The following is a 21,441-nucleotide window of genomic DNA, read 5'->3' as shown; positions in this document are numbered from 1 at the left end:
GTCAGACACGACATTTAATATACAGGCCACCAATTCATGATTACACCATCTAGCTTATTGGCGTGTGAGTGGCGGGAAAACAGTCGGCATATTATTAAAGACGGGTTGTGGAAGACGGAGATGCAATAATACAATTATTATTTGGATTGTTTTTGATGTTTTGAAATCTCTAGCTGATTGTGATAATTGTATTTACTCGTTAAATCAGAATTGTCATAAAATAGCCGGCTATATGTAATATTTCAAACTCGTCACATTAATAAAAGTTTGACTTTAAACCTTTTAAATCAGCCTAAAAACGAAATATTTCCCAAGGACATATGTTGGCACTAAAAATTGAAACTGAACACAGAACATTCAACTCGCAATGGTCCCAAAGTAACTCATGGTTTCACCATGAAGAGGTAAGTTGCGCTAATTTGCTAACTTTCATACATTGTGAGACTGTGCGAATATGAATATTTAAAAGTAAATAAAAACTGGTTCATTAATGATTGCACAATAATTAATAATATGTCGCTGTTGCTCGTAATGTTATTTTTTCATGCTTGCAAGCTACATATCGCGCGTTCTGCTTTAGATCTACATGTATGACGGCGATGAAAGGCGGCAAGATTCGCAACAAGAAAGTTGAGGGCGGGTTCATCAGCACCGGCTTAACCATTTTGAGAGACGCAATGAAAAAACTACTGAAATAGAAAATACTAGTTCAACATTTGTGCTTACAAACATGTCCGCAACCTGTGTATTACTAAGTATTCAGTTGTGCACAGTGTAACTCCAATCTATAGCTAGAGTATATATAGATCCGAATTTTGGCATATGAGCACACATGCACAATTTCTGTTTCAACTTACATGAATATTCTGACAAGTTATGCTTAAGCTTTACAGGATAGTTTGACATCCATATGTTGTTCTGGAAAGGATGAAAAAAACTCAAAATAACTTCAGTCAGTGCTTACTTATGACCCGTTCATATAGTTTAGACACTGATGCTAAAATACTGACTGGTAAAAGTTTATTTTCTATAAAAGGGTAATCTTTAATGAAAATAGGGGTAATTTGTATTAGCTGCTTAAGAATATTAGGAAATGATCCTTAGCTTTATATGATTTCATTGGCCATTTCGGATGGGAATTTTCAAAGTTTTTTTGCTAGCAACGATGATTTGGGGAGGAATCAGATCTATTCCGTTTGCTTTTTGGAATTAACATATATATTTTCCACTATCATTATTGTTGAACGGGTTGAAATGAAAATCTGGTGACATTTGGCAATTTCCTGTATTTTTACAAGATTATGATGTTTATTTTTGAACTTAATTCCAGTTATTCCAATAGCTTCGGCTAAATTGGTGATAAATAAGTTCGTTTTATTTGCCACCAGCTTTTGATCAGAAACCAAATTTCCTGTGTTGTCTTTGAGTATCATTGAGTTATCCGATTTATTTGAAGGTTTTTTGTGAAAGAAAATATTTAATTGTCGGCCAGAAGCCTTAAGATTTGGGTCCTCCACTAAACCGTTCTTGGAAATAAACAGCTACTGTATGGATTCTCTTTTGACCTTGGTTTTAAGATTTCTGAACTTTGTTTTGCTTGACTAGTTTGCCATGATCTTATTTCTGTTATAGGTTTTTCTTGCTTGACGAGCCTTGAAAATAAATTTACGGTACCCAGAGCACAGGTAAGGTGGTCTGAGATTCCTTTTTAATAAGTGTGTGCCTGCAGCTGTTTTTCATAAAACATATAGGTTCAGAGATAATATTTTCTAAGTTAAAAATGAGTTGGGTTTACATGAATGTTCACCTTAAAATATAACAAAAAACGTTTAAATGTTGGCAATGAAGCCGGAGTTCTTCATCCACAGTTAGCAAGTAGGGATGCAAACGAATATTCGAATATTCGAATATTCGATCAAACGTTTGGTATTCGAATGTCAAAATCGGTATTCGAATATTCGAAAAAAAAAATCAATAAAGAGAACAAAACACATTTTGCCTTCATCACTGATGTTGTTTATAAAGCTCGTTTATCTTGTTTTTACAACGATTGGCCCCTAATCCCAGAGGTGTGAATGTGATGACTAGACACGCGACATGTGTCATTTAGGGACATTTCGTCGGGTACTATAAAAAGTCCCCCTACTTTTACAATAACTGGCTAGGGATCGGCTTTAACACCAATGTGTTGTCTTGGCTGCAAATTATGCTGTGCAAAATAGCGCAAAACGAGGTGATGATATAAATGCCACAATAATGTTGTTGCATATATGTGCTTTAAACTGTTTTCATCTTTCAATACAATTTTCGTGCTTTGAAATGGATTTTTGAATATAATTCCTCTATTGTTGTACAATAAATAAGTCCAATCCACTTATGTTTTCGTTTTACTATTTTACTAGTTCCCGAGTTGGTGGGGGGGGGGGGGGGGGGGGGTGAGCTTATTTACCCTCGCCATCGGGTTATACCCATTCGGCGAGCACGCTACGTTTTACAGTATTTCCACAGATTTAATAACATTTAAAACATCTCGTCTTTAATCGTAGCGTGGGTGCTTTGGACTGTATATATAAAAATATTCCTACACAGTATGTATAAATCTTTGGTTAAAAATTCAATATTTAAATAATATCTTAAGTATCTATCACATACGCATTAAAATCAAACACTTCAAATACATCATATACAAACATTTTAGGCTCAGCCTACATTTAAAAAAAAAAAAAAAAAAAAAAAAGATGTGTAAATTTTGAGTTTTCCATAGTTATATTTAGTCAGTTTAGAGGTCAATCTCAGAACGAGGCTGATCATCCTACGGAAAGACCTTCCATTGGCGCAAAACACTGTTTTACTAGGAATCCATCTAATTTCACATTGTTTACAAAAGGCAGCGGAATTGAATTATTCGATTTTGTTGTTTGTCTGTTTATAATGTATTGCTTTTTACTTCCTGAAAATGGAGAATTTCAAAGGCTCATTTGGGGAAATCAGGGTCCGCCGCGCGTACTGGATACGACAAAATAGGGTTTAAATGCCCCGGCTATTACTTTAGCGAATAATAATAGTAGTTTACTACATCTTCTAATATATGTATTTTGCTAATCGAATATTCGAATATTCGATCGAAAGAATTACCGAATATTCGAATATCTGTTTTGCCATTCGTTTGCATCCCTATTAGCAAGTAATAACTACGTTTTAGAGCCATGTTTTGGTTTTGGGCATAGGCAAGCGCATGATTGTTACGGACAACTCGAGCAGTTTAAATCGCCTTTGTAGGAGTTCTTTAAACTTCTTTATCGGGGTGACGTCATCCTTCAGCTCTTCGTAAATACCATTAGGTGACCTAACACGGTGTTTCTTCTTGTACATTATACAGTATCTAACCCAATGGAATTCTCGAATCTTGGGGATGTTTAGTCAGTTATAATATACAGGCTGAACGAGTTTCAATGGGGGATCACAACATCTTTTAAATATAATGACGTGCCCCAACACAGATCTTCCATTTCAGCACCTGTCGCTGGCTGTTAGTATGGTTAAATTTGTTATTTATCCCAGCTTCTGGTTATAAACAGAACAGATACTTGTGTCACTGGCTCTAATTACAGGAGTGTATGAATCGTGAATGGCATAATTTGCACGCGGATCCACATCACGTTGGAGACAGTGTTAAATAAGTCAATACAAGATTCTGTTCAGTCCCTTTCTTTTGTTAATTTTAATAACCCTTTACTTTGATTTCCTCCATGTAATATAAAGAGCATAGTGCTTAATTAGACTTAAAAGTGGTGAAGTTAATTCCCCATCACACATTGTTTAAAACCGTTGTCTGCTACCATATAGCCCAAACAAAATAGTAGACTGTAACCGTAAAATTTACCTGTAGTTTCTGCACTAAATGGCGGACACTCAGGTAAACCGGAAATAAGATAACTTGGCGATCTTAATTTCATGTATTTAAACGATTGTTTACGACCAAAAAGCAAGTATCGTTATCGCTTTTACCATTTTTATCTATTGTAAGTTTTAATTTGATGTGATAATAAACCATTGTCACACCTTGAGCACACCTTGATCAATGTTTATTTTGTTATGAGTCACAAAAAGTTCAAAGAACCTAATCACTTCATGATCTCAAAATGAAGCACTGTCCATCTGTCATTGTGACAATTTGATTTGTCCCAGCATCAAATAATCATAGTAATGTAGTTGTATCAGGTGATCATGAAGGTCCAATCTGAAAGAATCCGGGGGAATTGGGCCCAATCAACATTTTGGCCCAGTTACCAGTTTGGCCTAGTCCATTTTGGCCTACTTATGTTTTACTATTATGATTATAAAAAAAAATCTTCATGTTACAATCGATCCTATATGACATCGTTCCTACATGTATATAGAATATTTAAAGACATTTTATTTTTCCTTTTCATGAGACTGAGAAAGACTGAAAAAGAATTATTAACTATACATTTTTCTTTGTTATCAACCACAATAATATAAAAAAACACTTATGGGTCATCACAAAAGTCCAAAATGTCCATTACATTCAAACACCATAAATTCCTCCAACTGTTTGGAGGAACTGATATGTTTTCATGGTTCCCTCCATGTACTGTCAACTTAAATGTAGTTGGATATATTTGTAAAAATCTGTCACAACATTTATATTTATTCAGCAAATATGTATTTTACATTACAAAGTATGTAATGATATAATATCGTAGATGTTATAAAATGGTGTGTCTTAGCTTCAAAGTCATTGTTTGTTCTGAACTGCTTGAACACAGACCAGTCTTGTGGTGTGAACATGCTGTTGTTCAGCCACTGCTATATTTAAGGAGTGACCAACACAATAACAACATCATCATCACGTTTCCATCCGCCGAAAACGTTATAGAGCTGAGTTGACTGGACATCATCTTAAAATGAATACAAAGTCAAACCATTGTGCACATTAATGGTTTCCTCCATAACTCCTATATTGTTGATGTTTTGAGTTTTGGTCGTCTATACATAGTCATTGGTTACTGCCCTTTTGAATCCACATGATAACCCATGAAAACAATGCGGCAGATTCTGATTCAGACTCCCATTCACACTCTTATCTAAAGGAATCTTGATACAATTCCATAGTGAAAATCAACAGTCTTGTGTCTGAATCTCAGAAATAAATGCCCCACATATCTAAAAATGATTCCTTAAACCCTTTTAGAAACTTCAATTGTTTATTTATTTCATTATTCAAAGCTGCACATGCAAATTATTAAAAGTACCACAACAGACAAGTCAGAAGACTCATGAATAAAATTGAAGCTATAAAATAATAAAACTTAAATGCAGAAAAGAAAGGGTTTGTATGGGCATAAAAATATTTGATTATTAATAGGATCATTGATCCAATAATTGATAGTAAAATTTGGTTTGATTAACAACATGCTGCCATGATTCTTGTGTGCACTGCTCAAAGAGTAACTTATAAGAAATTAAAACGGAATGTACGGTACATATTAATTTTTTTCATCCTTTCTGTATTTCAGATGTCAAGATGATTGTGAGAGTGTTCCTGGTTTTACTGTGTGCTATTCACACGCATGCAGGTATATTGTTTTACTAATTTTTATGTTAGTTATGACCTTTACATATTTTTTCAGAACATGTTTTTGTAAGTCCTCCAGTTGTAACAACAGGCCTACTCTCTCTCTCTCTTTTGGCCTGTACATTTGTTAATATTTACAAATAAAGAAATAACTAGCAGGTTGAATTGAACCGCTCAATAATACTCTGTCTGGTAGCAAATGCTGTCAACCACAATTTCGATGGCACCATTTAAAAATGCCGAACTCACATTTTTGTACTTTTTCAGGAGATACAAAAAACAATATAAAATGTCATATACAATGACATGTAGGTTCGGGTTTTTCTGCAACTTCTACTGACCAGTAAACTCAATTTCTATTGGCTGTTAAGTCCGGTGTTTTCAGAAAAGGCGGCAAACTAAAATATGTTAATAAAAATATGATATTGTTCATATCAACCAAGACAATAGCAATTAACAATCAATAGTACCATACTTTAGATGTAGACAACTTTCATTTTAATGTTGACAAATTCTCCACTGTTATAAATTTAGTTTATATGTTGCATTAAACCCTTCTAGTGTACTTGTCTACCATTGTGTAATGGAGCATCTTGATTATGCTTTTAAACAAGGAGTTTTATACGTAAGTTTTCTCATAACCATATTTTTTATGGTCTATATGTGTATTATAGTTTACCCAAACTCTCGAGGCATTCTGACATTTAAAAAATCAGTTACAGGTTGCAGAGCTCCAGCAGATAGACAATTGTTGTCATTTAATTGTGTATTAACCTCTCATTCTTTTTGCAGTTGGTTTTTCAGACTTTCATTTGGATATATGTCTTGGTGATTCGGAAGCAGATAAAAAGAAACATGCCTTTATATTTTAAAACTATGAAATGTTAAGGCTATATTGAAATCCCAAATGTAAATTGGCTGGTGCAATTATATTGAGAAAAGGGTGAAAATAAGCGATATATGGTACGTAATTTACGCCAGGGGTCTGAGTACATAATAAAATAATTTCTGCTTCCAGGACAGTTCAATATTTGAATATATTAATCGCCAGTAATTTAATCCTTATATCTGGTATATAGAATTTACTCTTTTTTCTAAATAAAGAGTATATTTGGTATTTAGACTTAAAACAGCTGTTGATTTTTCTTTTTGCCACTCAAAGCCATTTTGATAAATTAATACATCTGATTACAAGCAACTTGATGATTTAATGACATAATGATTGCTAGAACTTGTTGAAAATATGTCTAACATTATAAACATTAACTTTATAAAACAATATATGCAAAATTGTTACATTAATAAAGTAATCCATCATTTTGTATATTCAATTACGTTGGCTTAAACTTTAATTAGCTCTGATGATGACCGTTAACAAAAGATGATATTTAATTATTTAAATGTTACATGACTTTAAACTGTCTTAACTTTATTTTTGATTTTACATTTCAGTCAACAGACCCCCTAATATGATTCAGCACCCCAAAGATAAAGACATCTTTTACAAGGCTGGGGAATCTGTGGTCATAACTTGTATAGCTGATGGCATACCGAAGCCCATGTAATGCAAATAATCATTGAACTATATAAGGACTTTTCTTTAGTTCCGTTCTTTTATCTACATTGCAACATTATCATTCACTGAATTCTGCTGCCTTTATACATGATTGTAGTAATTAGTTGATGTTTACAAAGTCATTTTAAAGAGTGTGTTCATATGGAAACTGTACAAAAAATACTGTAAAAATAAAATAAATGAAGTTGTAAATTATTAAAAAAAAGAAGCTTTATGATGCCCTCCGGGGGAAAAAAGGGATATATAGTTTTGCAAATGTTGGTTGGTCAGTAGACCTGGTCTTGTCTGCACAATATGACAAAAATACTTTTTGAGGTCAGTTGTGCTAATTTGAAAATGCTTTACTTCACTTTAATAAAAAATCCTCCAACTATTAATTATCACTGCATTTTTTTCTGATATATCTTTTTGTATATTCAATTACGCCGGCTTAAACAAGGCTCTTCTCTGGATTGTTTGGTAGCGGGTCGAATGAATAGTGTGGCAATCGAATTTGATGAGACATTTTCAAATGATATTCAGATTGAGTAAACCAGCAATTATATACACACTACATCACCCAAATAATTTGCTCATTATCTGACATCGATGTTTGTAATATAGGCGTCTTCGATATCATTCTTTAACAAGTGTTAATTGTGCTTCATTATCACCTCAAGCCGATGCCCGAGTGCTATTGCAGTATGGTGTGAAAAATTATGAGATGATCAAGTTCGAAATAAGGATTAATAAAAAGGTTTGAAATACCAAATCGGGACCATAATTTTTACATCGAAATAGCGATTAAACACCTATCTAAATATTGCTCAAGTTTCTGACAAAGTGACGCTTGGTTGGCTTAATGTTTGACAATCATCTCTTGTTTACTTGAGGAACAAGCATTTATGATACGGAATCCAATTTTCATGTTTTTTTCATTGTTCTGTGTTCCAGATATCGATGGAAAAGAAATAAGGAAGATTTCAACCCAAGTGGTAATGATAACAGAGTGGTGCAGATACCAAACCAGGGAACAATAGTGTTCAGCAGACCAGAATCCAAGGACGAAGGCATTTTCCAGTGCTTTGCTGACAATGGCTATGGGATTGCAGCATCAATTAAAGTTAACTTAAGGGAAGCAAAGCTTGAGAAATTTTCTTATGAGGAGCGAAAGGTACTGTTCTTTATTTGTGTAGCCTCTCGAAAAAATTTATCAGATGTGCCTGTAAATGAGAATGTTTAACCTTTGATGTGTAAAGCAGTACCAATTGAATTAAAATACGCAAACAATCCAGCTGTTTAAATGTTACAAAATATTACCAGCTGTAAAATAATAAGTTTCTTTTATGCTCTTATCGGTTTATCATATAGCATTTAAACATCGTTAATCTGAAATCCGGGACCCAGATTAAAATTTCGAAAAATAAGAAATTTCGAATTAACAATTTTTAGAAAATGACAGCATTCGCGAATTATAGATGACGCAAACTATTGTCATGAAGATTGCAATGTCGGTTACACGCTACCAACAGATTACATTTCATTCAGTTTTTCGGCGCCGCTAAACATCCTTTCATTACCAAACCAGATATCCTCCCAGGTTGGTTACCAGGCTCTTCTCTGGATTGTTTGGTAGCGGGTAGAATGAATAGTGTAGCAATCGAATTTGATGAGACATTTTCAAATGACATTCAGATTGAGTAAACCAGCAATTACATACACACTACATCACCCAAATAATTTGCTCATTATCTGACATCGATGTTTGTAATATAGGCGTGTTCAATGTCATTCTTTAACAAGCGTTAATTGTGCTTCATTATCACCTCAAGCCGATGCCCGAGTGCTATCGCAGTATGGTGTAAAAAATTATGAGATGATCGAGTTAGAAATAAGGATTGATAAAAAGGTGTGAAATACCAAATCGGGACCGTAATTTTTAAATAGAAATAGCGATTATTTCGAAATAACGAATCAGATTATTGAATAAAAATTTAGTTAAAAGAAGAAGGAATGAAATTGGGACCGAAAAATAATTTCAAAATATTGATAATCTAGGATAAACGGTGTTCAGAATAGCGTTGTTTAAATGTAATCATCACTCACTGTATTGAAAATATCAGTTTTGATATTTTCACTGCTGTTTTGAATTTTGGTTCCCATGTTGCTTCATACAAAAAGAAATATGGTGTTCACAATGCTGTGTTGATTGTTTTTAAAATGATGTCACAATGTGATTTTTTTTCATGAGATTTTCCAAGTAAGGAATTATAATTGCTTTCGAGTGTGATCAATCAGTGATATAAAATTTGATCTTACACTAAAATTAAACAGATATCCTTTATATTACACTCCAATAACATTAAAACCGAGACATTTTGACAAAGTTCTGCAATTTGTAAATAAGATAATGCACGATAAGACTGTCATTATTCGTAAATTAATTTTAATCTGTAGGAATTTTTGTTAGGATGACCACATTAATTATACTGCCTTACTGCCTTAAAGATTGTACATAGGAAGGCATTGCTGTCTCACAATGTGCTCATCCATGTCTTCAGGAGCACTATGAGCTGTGGGGGAACCCTCTCACCCTGCCATGTACCCCGCCCCAGAGCTACCCCTCGGCTGATGTATATTGGGTCATTAAGGAGCAAAACGGCAGGTGGCAGGCCATTAACTTTAACAAACGCATCAGCATGGACCTGGAAGGTGAAGATTTTTAAACCTCTAGCACTTGGCCAGGTAGCCAGAAAAAGTTACAATATACAATAGTTATTTCCCTTGCAGCAGAGTCACTACTACCGCCATGCATATAACATGATGATGATCAAAGTGATGTGATCAGGTAGATCAGGATCAGAATAAAACAAAACACTATTAGATCTTCATTTTAGCTTGACTGTTAAGAATAAGGAAGCTTTACTGCTCACCCCGGTGTGGGCTTCTGGTTAAGGTTTTACGGCAAGTTGACACTTTCACTTATGACTCCAATACCCTTCATTCAATTCACTTAATACTTCACACAGTTGCTCTGGACAATCATTCAATAAGGTTACATAACTCTATATTATCTTTAATACAAAATATGGCCCCTGATTGATTAAGAAACTTATCTTAACATTTTAGGGCAAGTTAAGATATCTACTAATAACTTCTATACCCTTCATTCAATTGACTTAATACTTCATACAATTATTGAGGAACATTATACAATTAGGTTGCATAACACAAGTTCATCCTAAATACAAATTATCATCCCTGATTGACTAAAGCTAGTTAAAGTTTAGGGGCACATTGCAGCATAACACTTTGAACCCACCAAGTGTTCAACTCAACTCAACTCAACTTTGTATACAAAGACACTGTTTCCCTATTCCATGTTTTTATTCAGTGATTACAACATACATGATTGGAGTAAGACTTAACAGACGCGATCTGGCTAACTCCAGCTCACCCCAAAAAACTACCGGTAACTACCTAGCCAATGTCCAAAACTCAACTACTAACACAGAGAAATGTTCCTTATATATACCAAGATTGTGGGGCAAAATCATTTCAACTAAGCTACCCAAGCCCACATTCACTTGTAATTAGGCCAAAAAAAAATATACCTGTGTTTCCGGTAACATGGCGAAAAAAATACGGTCGGTCGGGATTTTTTTTTTTCAGTTTCGATTTCATGCAAAATTCTGTTGCATCATATCAATTATATTATATCCAAGCTTTCAATAAGTAACAGAAAGTCAGAAAAAACAGCATTGTTCAATGTCTGAAATCATTTCCTTGCCTTCGAAAACCGTATTTTCCCGCCAATTTTGCCGATTTTTTGTATACAATACTCCTTTATAAGTCGCGATTGGTTTTCAGAACAAATCCAGCACTTCAATTTCTACAAATCTATGATGATGTTCTAGCGAAACAGTCATTTATCAACTAAATTTGTTCATTTTCTTGTAAACTGTTTAAGATCTCTTATATGGAGGTAGGTTAATAATAGAACAAGTAAACGCGGATATTTATTTTACGTATCTTATTTAATTATTTATAATTTATCATAATTCTCGTAACAATCAAAGTTTCATTCATTAACGTAGTGAATTAAAACATTTCGGTCATTGTTTTAAGATTCCCAGACGACGATTATTGATTATTATATTTTTTCGATCGTATGGTATTTTCTTACCAGCCTAGACGAAATCCTGGCAATCAAATGGTATCATGCGGTATCCAATCGACCAATTTAAATACAAACCATAGCTACGCGCCTGTGAGCTTATTACCGCTTGTGCTATGACGACACAAATGGTACCGTTTGATCTGCAGCCGACACATTCCTATACGTGTTGTTATAACTTTCGCAGGTTTTTGTTTGGATTTCAGTTGATGGGACTTAAATTATTCGAAATAAATAAACATTAATAATAACTGTGGATACATTAATGTAACGATTAATGTAATGTGAACCTCGCAGTTAAGCCTGCATGAATTCGCAAAGCCTAATCGTAAGAAGCCTGCATGATATACGCAAAGCCTAATGTAAAAAAGTAAGTTCTATTTTGGACGTGGATAAATAACAACGCGAACTATATCCTAAATATTTTCATTATAAAGACAGCAAAATGCGTCTCCTGTGATCAACCACATGTTTGGACCATAAACATGCGTTTGCCAATTTGAAGATATCGGACAGGGATCGCCAAACTCCGCCATTTTGTTTCCCTGTTGACAAAGCGTCTCGGTAATACATAATCAGGAATGAAAATTTATATTCTCAAACAACGAAAATAACGACGATATATTTAATTTATGATTTTTTTACTTTTATGCCTAAAAAAAGCTAATTATTTCAAAAAAGTAACAATAACGTTCTCATTACCTTACAGCATCGTGTCCGATTAAAATTTAAGGGCAAATTGGGATTTTCTCTAATTACTTCTATACCCTTCATTCAATTGACTTAATACTTCACTCATCTGTTTACCGGCTTCACACAATAAGGTTACATAACTGTATATAAACCCTAAATTCAAATTGTGGCCCTTTATAGACTTGTTTTTTTTTACTTTTGACAGGCACATTTTTTATTTTTAACCAGGTTTTTACAAAGTGAAACCTGTTTATTAGAATGTCATAGCATTTTTGGGGGGTGGGCTGGCAGGAGGGCGGCATCAATCTCAGTTATGGTATCAAATAACTTTAGTAAGATCTGATGCTAGTGACCGAACTTGGTATACAGGAAGAGTTAATGGAGACCTAAAATGGGAGTGCATTTGGGGCCCCTAGGATCAAGGTCAAGGTCACTGCTACAAAAATAGAAAAATGGTTGGTACTGAATAACTTTAGAGTTGAGATATTGTGACCATACTTGGGAAACATACTTGGTAAATAGGAAAAGTTTATAGATACCTTTCATGGTATTCCGTTTGGGGCCCGAAGAGTTATGGTCAAGGTCAAGGTCACTTTCACTAAAAATAGAAAAATGGTTAGTACTCAATAAATTTAGTAAGAGTGGACATATTGTTACTAAACTTGGAAGATTTTATGGAGACCTTTCATCGGATTGCACTTGGAGCCCCTAGGGTCAATGTCACTATAACTAAAAAAATAGAAAAATGTTAGGTTCTGAATAATTTTAGTAAGGATTGACAAATTGCGACCAAACTTGGTATACAGGGAGAATTTATGGAGACCTTTCATGGCGTTGCGTTTTGAGCCCCTAGGGTCAAGGTCACTTTTACGAAAAATAGATGACCATTTGGTACTGAATAACTTAGGCTAGGGTTGACATTTTGTGACTAAACTTGGTATGTAGGAAGAGTTTATGGAGGACTTCCATTAGGCTACATTTGGTGCTCCTAGGATCAAGGTCAAGGACACTGTTAACATAAAAAAAACAACAAACAGTTGAAACCGAATCTCGCATGAAGGCTGAAGTTCTTCTGTCAATCATTGAAAACCATGTATCGTCACACTGTGGCTTTTCTTGTTTACTTTTCAATTTTATTTTTTTCTTAATTGCTTTTGACAGGGACATTGTACGTCATTATTGAATTCATTTCCAAGACAAAGTGTGATAGTCAAGCACACTGTCCCTCCTCAGCTCTTGTTAACATTTAAATTATACTTAATTACAAAGATCAATTTAATAAATACTAAAAACAAAGTGCATGCATAACTGGAAACAGTTTATTAAATTATGCCACAATAACGCAGGAAAAGATCAATCACTATAAATCACTTTTAAACAAAGAATTGAAACACTAATGACAACAATTCAGATAATATATCATAAATTAACACTTTCTCATAAATTAACACTTTCTTAAAGGTTGTTTCAAGTTTTTCTGGTCCTACTTACACAATACAAATAATAACAATTTCAATTTTCATGTATATTGTTATGCGATGATTCACGATACGAACATATTCAAAGATGTTGCGTTCATGGGATAATAATTGCAATTTCCGAAAGCCAGTTCATTTAAGGAATGGAAATTGAGGTGTAAATATAACAATGTGATAATCTAAAATTTAATGTTTATCATCTAATTGCTGATTCATGAGATCTGTTTAATAAATGAAGGGCTTACTATAGAAAGTATAAAATTATACAACTTTTCTTTTCAGGACGACTGCGCTTCACCAATGTTGAAAAGTCTGATGAACTAAATGGCAGGGCGTACTCCTGCATGGCACTTAATTACTTCATGCGAGACAATGCCATAGGCCCAGAGCATACCATTAAAGTTGTAGGATGTAAGTAACATTTTAGGATTGATTGCATTTTCCTTGCTTTTATGCTGTATGAACACAGCAGGGCAAGCGAGCAAATTCCATGAGTACAGGAGCTGTTCTGGTCACTTGCTTGCTTGCCCTACTGTTTTCATACAGTATAAATGCAAGAAAAAATGTGATAAATACTTATGTTTACCTTTTTAAAAAAACAACATTAATTACGATTAAGAATAAGAATACTTCTGCAATTGAGTACTTGTTCTTAAAGAAGTGAAACCGACAACATACGTTTGTGTAAAAGAATAGAAGATTTTAGTACATCGTATATCATTGGTTAAATGAAGTAGTAAGCACTTATCCAAACGAAGGGCAATATTGATATTAACATTGTGATATTATAACTCCTTGCATGTTATACAATGTGAATGTCAAGTGTTTTTTATACAAAGGACTTGGCAAATGTAAATATTAAGGCTTAATAGATGTTTGAAACTTACATGTTTATGTTTTCTTTCAGTAATAACTACAAGTTAATCCTTTACATATAAAACATATATATAATATAAAACAAGAATTTACATTCAACTTTTGTATGTGTACATGTATTTATTTCATAAACAGTTTTTAGACAACAATGTTACAAAAGGAAGCTGTTATACTTGCAAGTATGGAACAGTTACTATTAAGTCAATAGATTGTAGTAATGACAGTTTTTCTGCCCTATTAAAGCCACCCCACAGAAGAGGCCAGCCTATGAGCTGTGGACATCACCCAGTGACCAGTTCTTTGTGAAGGGAAATACACTAAGACTCAAGTGCATATTTGCTGGAAAGTAAGTACCAGTACATGCAATGAAGTATACCTCAAGTATGTGTTACATTAAATTTTATACCATCGAAAAGAGTTCATGTTCATTTAAAATTTGAATTTTGGAAAGTGTTTTGAAAATTGTTAGCTTGACTGAAAGTCGATTAATGAAATGAAAATAGTCGTTTAAAAAAAAAAATGAATTGAATTTAGAAATGTTAAAACTTCTAGCCAACCAATCAATTGTCTACCGTAGCCCTACCCCAGAGGTGTACTGGTCAAAGATTAATGGTGGTTTCCCAGATCGCATGGTTCTGAAAAGTTTTGGCCAGGAACTTGAGATAACTGACCTTGAACTCTCCGATGGCGGTCAGTACGAGTGTACTGGACTTAACGCCGAGTCCCAGCAGAGGGCTACCAAGGCTTTTGATGTCAGAATTGAATGTAAGTATTCTTGTATGAAATAGGCCTCATTTATTAGTAATCACAACTGACCATTTAATCTAATACTACATTAAAAATGATTTGGTGCTTTATAATGGTTTTCTTTACCTGATGCAAGAATTGAAAACAGTAAAAAGTGCTTCAACCTGAGTTAGTCTCATGTAGTTGAAGAAACACCTGATGAATATTGTGTCAATTTAATATTTTGCTGCTTAAATCCATTATGTATAATGTAACTTTGTTTCCTATCACTTTAGCTGCCCCAGAATGGGTAGATGAGCCATTTAACCAGGAAATGAGCACAAATGAGAAAGTGACATTCATCTGCAGGGCAAAGGCCGAACCTGAGCCAAACTATGACTGGTACATTAATGGTGTTCCGCTTGACTCCACCAGTAAGTTACTATATATCTCTATCAAAATATGACTGGTACATTTAAAGCTGCACTCTCACAGATATACCGTTTTTACAACTTTTTTATTTTTTGTCTTGCAAAGAGCAAATTTTTGCGGTAATATCTGCAAACCAATGATAAAAGATTGCTGACAAAAGATCAGATCGCAGATTTTCATATTTCCGTTCGAAATTAATGTTTTATGGCTAAAACCGTTACTAACGGTTTAATAAAAATGCATACAACATCAATTTTTGATCTTAAATATTAAAATCTGCAATCTATTTTTTGTCAGCAGTCTTATAGCACTGGTTTCCATACATTTTCGCAAAAATACATTATTACCAACACATTCTGACAGCATATACTTGCCATATTTGCAGTTTAAATTCTTGAGGAAGATGACTGACAGTTCTAGGCACTTACTTTCATAGGTGTTTAAGTATGCACATTTCAGAGTTTAATTTACATTATCCAGCTGATGGGCAGGAATCAGTGAGAGATCCCCGTATCTACCGGAACCCCCGCTTCCACAAGTCACGTAACAACATCACTTTGACGGGGCTGACCCTAGAAGACCACATGAACATTCAGTGTAATTGCAGCAACAAACATGGATATGTCTGGGCAGATGTCTACCTTAATGTATTAGGTACATACGATGTTTACAAATTAATGTATATCATTTAAGGCTCTACATCATTTATGGGTAAGGTTTCAAAGGCCTCCAATTTGATCAGTTTTTCAAGAGACTTACATGCAAAATTTGAAGGACTCTTAATGTCCAATTGGTGGGTGTGTAAGTTTTTTTATACTCACACTCGGGCAAGGCCCTATCTGAAAGTGCTCCAATAAGGTTGTTAAGTCATATTAGGTTTTTGGAGCCTAGTTTACAGACAGATTGTAACCCTGGTTGGAGCTTCCCTGGTTCTATAACGTGCACCAGTGTATAGCGCTATCACATGGTTCCCACATAGAACGTCCCTCCCGGAAGACGAGTAGTATTGTTTAGTTGTGTGGCGGGGAATGGAACATGCAACCCCTGGATTGACAGCCAAACCACTTATCCGCCACATGTTACAATTGTAAGGTTAATTTGTGCCTTATACCATAGCTATATTCTAGATTTTTTTGACAATGTGAGACAGTACTCTGAAGAGCAGTTTTTCAATATTTCAATAAATGTTAAATATTTTTACAAAACTGTTGTATCTATGTAATCCTTAAACAATTACCAAGCCTGTGCAAGTTAGTTGAATAATCCTACTGGAATAATTGTGATCAGCATTATAAGAGAACCCTCTTAGTATCTAATTTAAGTTTGTTAAAGTTTTACATTTCAGACAGTCCTAAAATGCCATCCTTTTGTCCTTAAGTGGTCATCCTTATGAAAAATGCTGTTAACCCGTTGATAATTATCAACAGATCTTCCATGGTAATGACGAACAAAAAAGAATATATGAGTAAGCTATAAATATTGCTTCTGTATCTCTTCCAGAGGAGGCCCCAACCATCATGGTACCCCCACCGCCTACCCTCAAAGTGGCCGAGGCTCAATCAGTGACTATCACGTGTGTGGTGACAGGCAAGCCAGACCCCATCATTACCTGGTACCGCGACCAAAACCTCATCACAGGCGGGAGGTTTAAGATCTTGCCCACTGGTAATCTACATATACAGGTATATTTATGTTATGATACTAAAAAATAAGAGATAAAGGTGATCAAGTGAAATGTTGGTAAACCACCCTGATTTAGGTAATCATTACTGTTACTCTGATGGAGAGATCATGTACTAGTCACATGATAACTTGGACAAACAAATGTATGTTGACTTGGATTTGATATATTATTTTGTTAAATAAAGGAGGTAATTATTAAGGGTGTAACTAATCTTTTAAGCTTCATATCAATGAATGGAGAGGAATATTGATATAAGCTAGAAGTTGGCTATCTTCAACTCGAGTCAAATCTCGATCCCAGACTCAACTCTTTTAATCAAATTTCAGCATCATATGATTCAAATGTATAAATGTTTTACTCTTTTTAAAATCGCATTCTCTCATTCATTATGTTCATTAAAATATTTGGTCAATATTTTATAGAAAAAAAAAATTGAGAGCAAAAATTGTACCTATCAGAGTCAAATTTAGTATTTTTGAGTTTTACTCAAGTACATTTTGTGCTGTAGAATTTTTTTTTTAGAATATTGAACAGTAATGTTAACATACTGCATGTAAGAATGTGCTTTTGAAAATAGTATTTTTAGCTCGACTATTAGAAGAATATGGAGAGCTATATTACTCACCCAAGCATCTGCGTCGGCGTCACACCTTGGTTAAGGTTTTGCATGAAAGCACACTTAGGTTAATATCTCAGCAACTACTTGAGGTATTGTATTGAGACTTTATTCAGTGGTACTCAACTATCCAACCTACTTAATTTACCAAGTTAGATAACTCTAATTTGCATTTAATGCAAATAATATGCCTTTATTATTCAACTTAGAAATTCTGGTTAAGGTTTTGCGTGCAAGCACTCATAGGTTAATATCTCAGCAAATACATAAGGTATTGCATTGAGACTTTATACAGTGGCACTCAACCATCCAACCTACTTAATTTACCAAGTTAGATTACTCTAATTTGCATTTAATGCAAATAATAGGCCTTTATTATTCGACTTAGAAATTCTGGTTAAGGTTTTGCGTGCAAGCACACATAGGTTAATATCTCAGAGGTATTGCATTGAGACTTCATACAATGGTACTCAACTATCCAACCTACCTAATTAACCAAGTTAGATAACTCTTGTTTGCATTAATTGCAAATAATTGCCCTTTATTATTCAACTTAGAAATTCTGGTTAAGGTTTTGCATGCAAGCACACATAGGTTAATATCTCAGCAACTACTTGAGGTATTGCATTGAGACTTTATACAGTGGCACTCAACCATCCAACCTACTTAATTCACCAAGTTAGATAACTCTAGTTTGCATTAAATTCAAATAATGGCCCCTTTTTTAGACATAGAAATTCTGGTTAAAGTTTTGCTTGTTACCACTTTTAAGTCAATACCTCAGCGAATACATCATGTATTGCATTGAAACTTTACACACATGCTCCCAACCATTAAACCATCTTCTTTAATCAAGTAAGATAACTCTATTTTTCATATTATATAATTTTCGCCCCTTTATTATGCAACTTAGAAATTCTGGTTAAGGTCTTGCATGTTAGCATACATACGATAATATCTCAGCAACTATTTGATGTATTGCACTGAGACTTTATACAATGGTATTCAACCACCCAACGTAATTGAATAACCAAGTTAGATAACTGTATTTTGCAAATAATGACCCTTTATTATTAGACTAAAAAAATCTGATTAAAATGTTCCATGTTACCACATTTATGTTGATATCTCAGCACATCATGTATTGCATTGAAATCTAAGCTAACAGTGATCCATGCATGTTTCGCCAAAACTTTTCAATCCTTACACTGAAAAGCGGCGGAATAGTCCAGCGCGCTGTCTCTGTTACAGCTCTTGTTTAATAATGTCATACTGTTATGTGGAAAAATGAGTTGATACTGAGATTGAGATATGACTTAAGTATTTTCGTGATATTGGGGCCAGGACTTTTCAGTGAAAGTTGGAAAGAGGCCTGGCATGTTCATTCTGGGAAATTTCAACGATAAACACCACAAATTGGGTAAATTTAACAGTGTTTCGCTTCAACACTTCAAGCTCATTTTTAAAATTAATGAAAGATGGACATACAAATAAAACCAAACAAAAATATTATGACATCAGAACATACAATGATTCCATGATTTAATTTTTATATTTTTTTATTAATTATTTTTTTGGAAATAAGTGTCTATAAATTGAGAAAAATTATCCTTTTTTCAATTGGGAAATAGAGCTGCAACAATTCACTTAAAGCTTGATTCGATTCCAATATCAAACATGTCGATTTGATTAATTTCATGTTTTACTTATTGCTGCTATTTAATATTAAGTTGCATATTTAAACATTGTTTAATCATTGCAATTATAAAAAACAAGGACAATGTTTCATTAAGAACAAATTTTAATTAACAACTTTCTGTTTACAAAGTTGAATAATAAAAAACAACAACACCCACTAACAACAGAAACAATTTGTTGATAAAATTTAAATAAATAACAAAACATGACACGGTTTTGTTATTAGCTGGACTATTCGAAGAATAAGGAGAGCTATCCTAGTCACCCGAGCGTTGGCGTCGGCGTCGGCGTAACCACTTATGTTTAAGTTTTTGTAAGAGTTTTTGTACCACCTCAAATATTTTCAAAGTCCATTGACATATGGCTTTGAAACTTTGCACACAATCTTGTTCACCATCATGTCCCCAACCTGTACACAGGATGAGGTAACTCTATCAAGCATTTTGACAAAATTATGCCCCTTTTTCTACTTAGAATTTACGTTTAAGTTTGCGTACCACCTCAAATAGTTTCAAAGTCCATTCACATATGGCTTTGAAACTTTGCACACTTGTTCACCATCATGCACCCAACCTGTATATAGGAGGAGGTAACTCTATCAAGCATTTTGACAAAATTATGCCTCTTTTTCTTCTTAGAATTTACGTTAAAGTTTGCGTAACACCTCAAATATTTTCAAAGTCCATTGACATATGGCTTTGAAACTTTGCACACTTGTTCACCATCATGCCCCCAACCCGTACACAGGAGGAGGTAACTCAAGCATTTTGACAAAATAATGCCCCTTTTTCGACTTTTAATTTACGTTAAAGTTTGCGTACCACCTCTAATATTTTCAAATTCCATTGACATCTGGCTTTGAAACTTTGCCCGCTTGTTCACCATCATGCCCCCAACTTGTACACATGAGGAGGTAACTGTATCAAGCAATTTGACAAAATTATGCCCCTTTTTCAACTTAAAATTTACGTTAAGATTTGCGTACCACCTGGAATATTTCCCAATTCAATTTATGTAAATATCTTAGCACATCGTGTATTGCATTGAAATCTAATCCAACAGTGATCCATGCATGTTTAGCCAAAACTTTTCAATCCATACACCGAAAAGCGGCGGAATAGTTGAGCGCACTGTCTCTGTGACAGCTCTTGTTCATTTAAATGTTATTAACAGATGGTTTCTGTTATAAATGTGTGGTGTATTTCTGTACATGTCGAATTTGACAGACTTTTGGACACACAGAGGTAGTGTTTCCTTTTCAAATGCTGCATGAGATAAGTCGAGTTGCCAGTTATCTAACTTGGATAATTAAAGTCATCAAGATAAATTTTACAAGTTGCTTTTTGTATCAATCCCTCGCTGAACTCGAAATGTGCCCACTCTCTTGATTTTTAGTTTTTTAGCTCTACTGGCCAGAGGCCAGAAGAGCTTATGCGATGTAATGTGTACGTAGTATGTGCATCCGTGCGTCCGTGCGGTCGTGCGTTCGTGTGTCTGTAAACAATTGGTTGTGAACATGATACAGTCTTCAGTTTTGATTGTATCTCAATGAAACTTGTACAGTATCTAGATATCCATTAGAGCTCGGTTCCTTTCGAAAACCAGCCAGATCCGCCCATTTTTGCAATTTGCAAGTCTAGGATTTTGAGAGACAATTTGCTTTTTGCTTCTGCAGTTGATTTTGTGAATTACTCTGCCTTGTTCTTGTTGAAAGCCCAAAGGCCATTTTTTAGCTTTAAGTTCTGTAGTTTGCGCATTCATCTTAACAAAATTGGTTGTGAATGTTTAAGTTATGCACCTGGTGTCATTACTGGCCACACCCAGGGTTCACAGGTTTGGTAAACATAAATCTGGAAAGGTTTGAAAATCTTTTTGTTTGTTCGTGCATCCATCTCAGCACAATTGAT

At 34.3% G+C, this 21,441-nt stretch overlaps 1 protein-coding gene across 1 annotated transcript in view; it reads left to right on the top strand.

Moving 5' to 3' along the window:
* Positions 1 to 3,899: 3,899 nt before the first annotated feature.
* Positions 3,900 to 21,441, top strand: part of LOC128217332 (neuroglian-like) — a 35,827-nt gene continuing 18,285 nt past the window's right edge. The window contains exons 1-11 of the mRNA XM_052924420.1: positions 3,900 to 3,985; positions 5,541 to 5,600; positions 7,052 to 7,160; positions 8,109 to 8,328; positions 9,716 to 9,866; positions 13,785 to 13,913; positions 14,622 to 14,724; positions 14,956 to 15,143; positions 15,401 to 15,538; positions 16,017 to 16,190; positions 17,037 to 17,218. Coding sequence (XP_052780380.1) covers positions 3,955 to 3,985; positions 5,541 to 5,600; positions 7,052 to 7,160; positions 8,109 to 8,328; positions 9,716 to 9,866; positions 13,785 to 13,913; positions 14,622 to 14,724; positions 14,956 to 15,143; positions 15,401 to 15,538; positions 16,017 to 16,190; positions 17,037 to 17,218 — 1,485 coding nt within the window. The 5' untranslated portion in view covers positions 3,900 to 3,954. The remainder of the gene's footprint in view (positions 3,986 to 5,540; positions 5,601 to 7,051; positions 7,161 to 8,108; positions 8,329 to 9,715; positions 9,867 to 13,784; positions 13,914 to 14,621; positions 14,725 to 14,955; positions 15,144 to 15,400; positions 15,539 to 16,016; positions 16,191 to 17,036; positions 17,219 to 21,441) is intronic.

This window comes from Mya arenaria, chromosome 14, assembly GCF_026914265.1.
Source record: "Mya arenaria isolate MELC-2E11 chromosome 14, ASM2691426v1".
In the NCBI taxonomy this organism is placed as follows: Eukaryota; Metazoa; Mollusca; class Bivalvia; order Myida; family Myidae; genus Mya; species Mya arenaria.
This window is presented reverse-complemented; position numbering and strand designations above follow the sequence as displayed.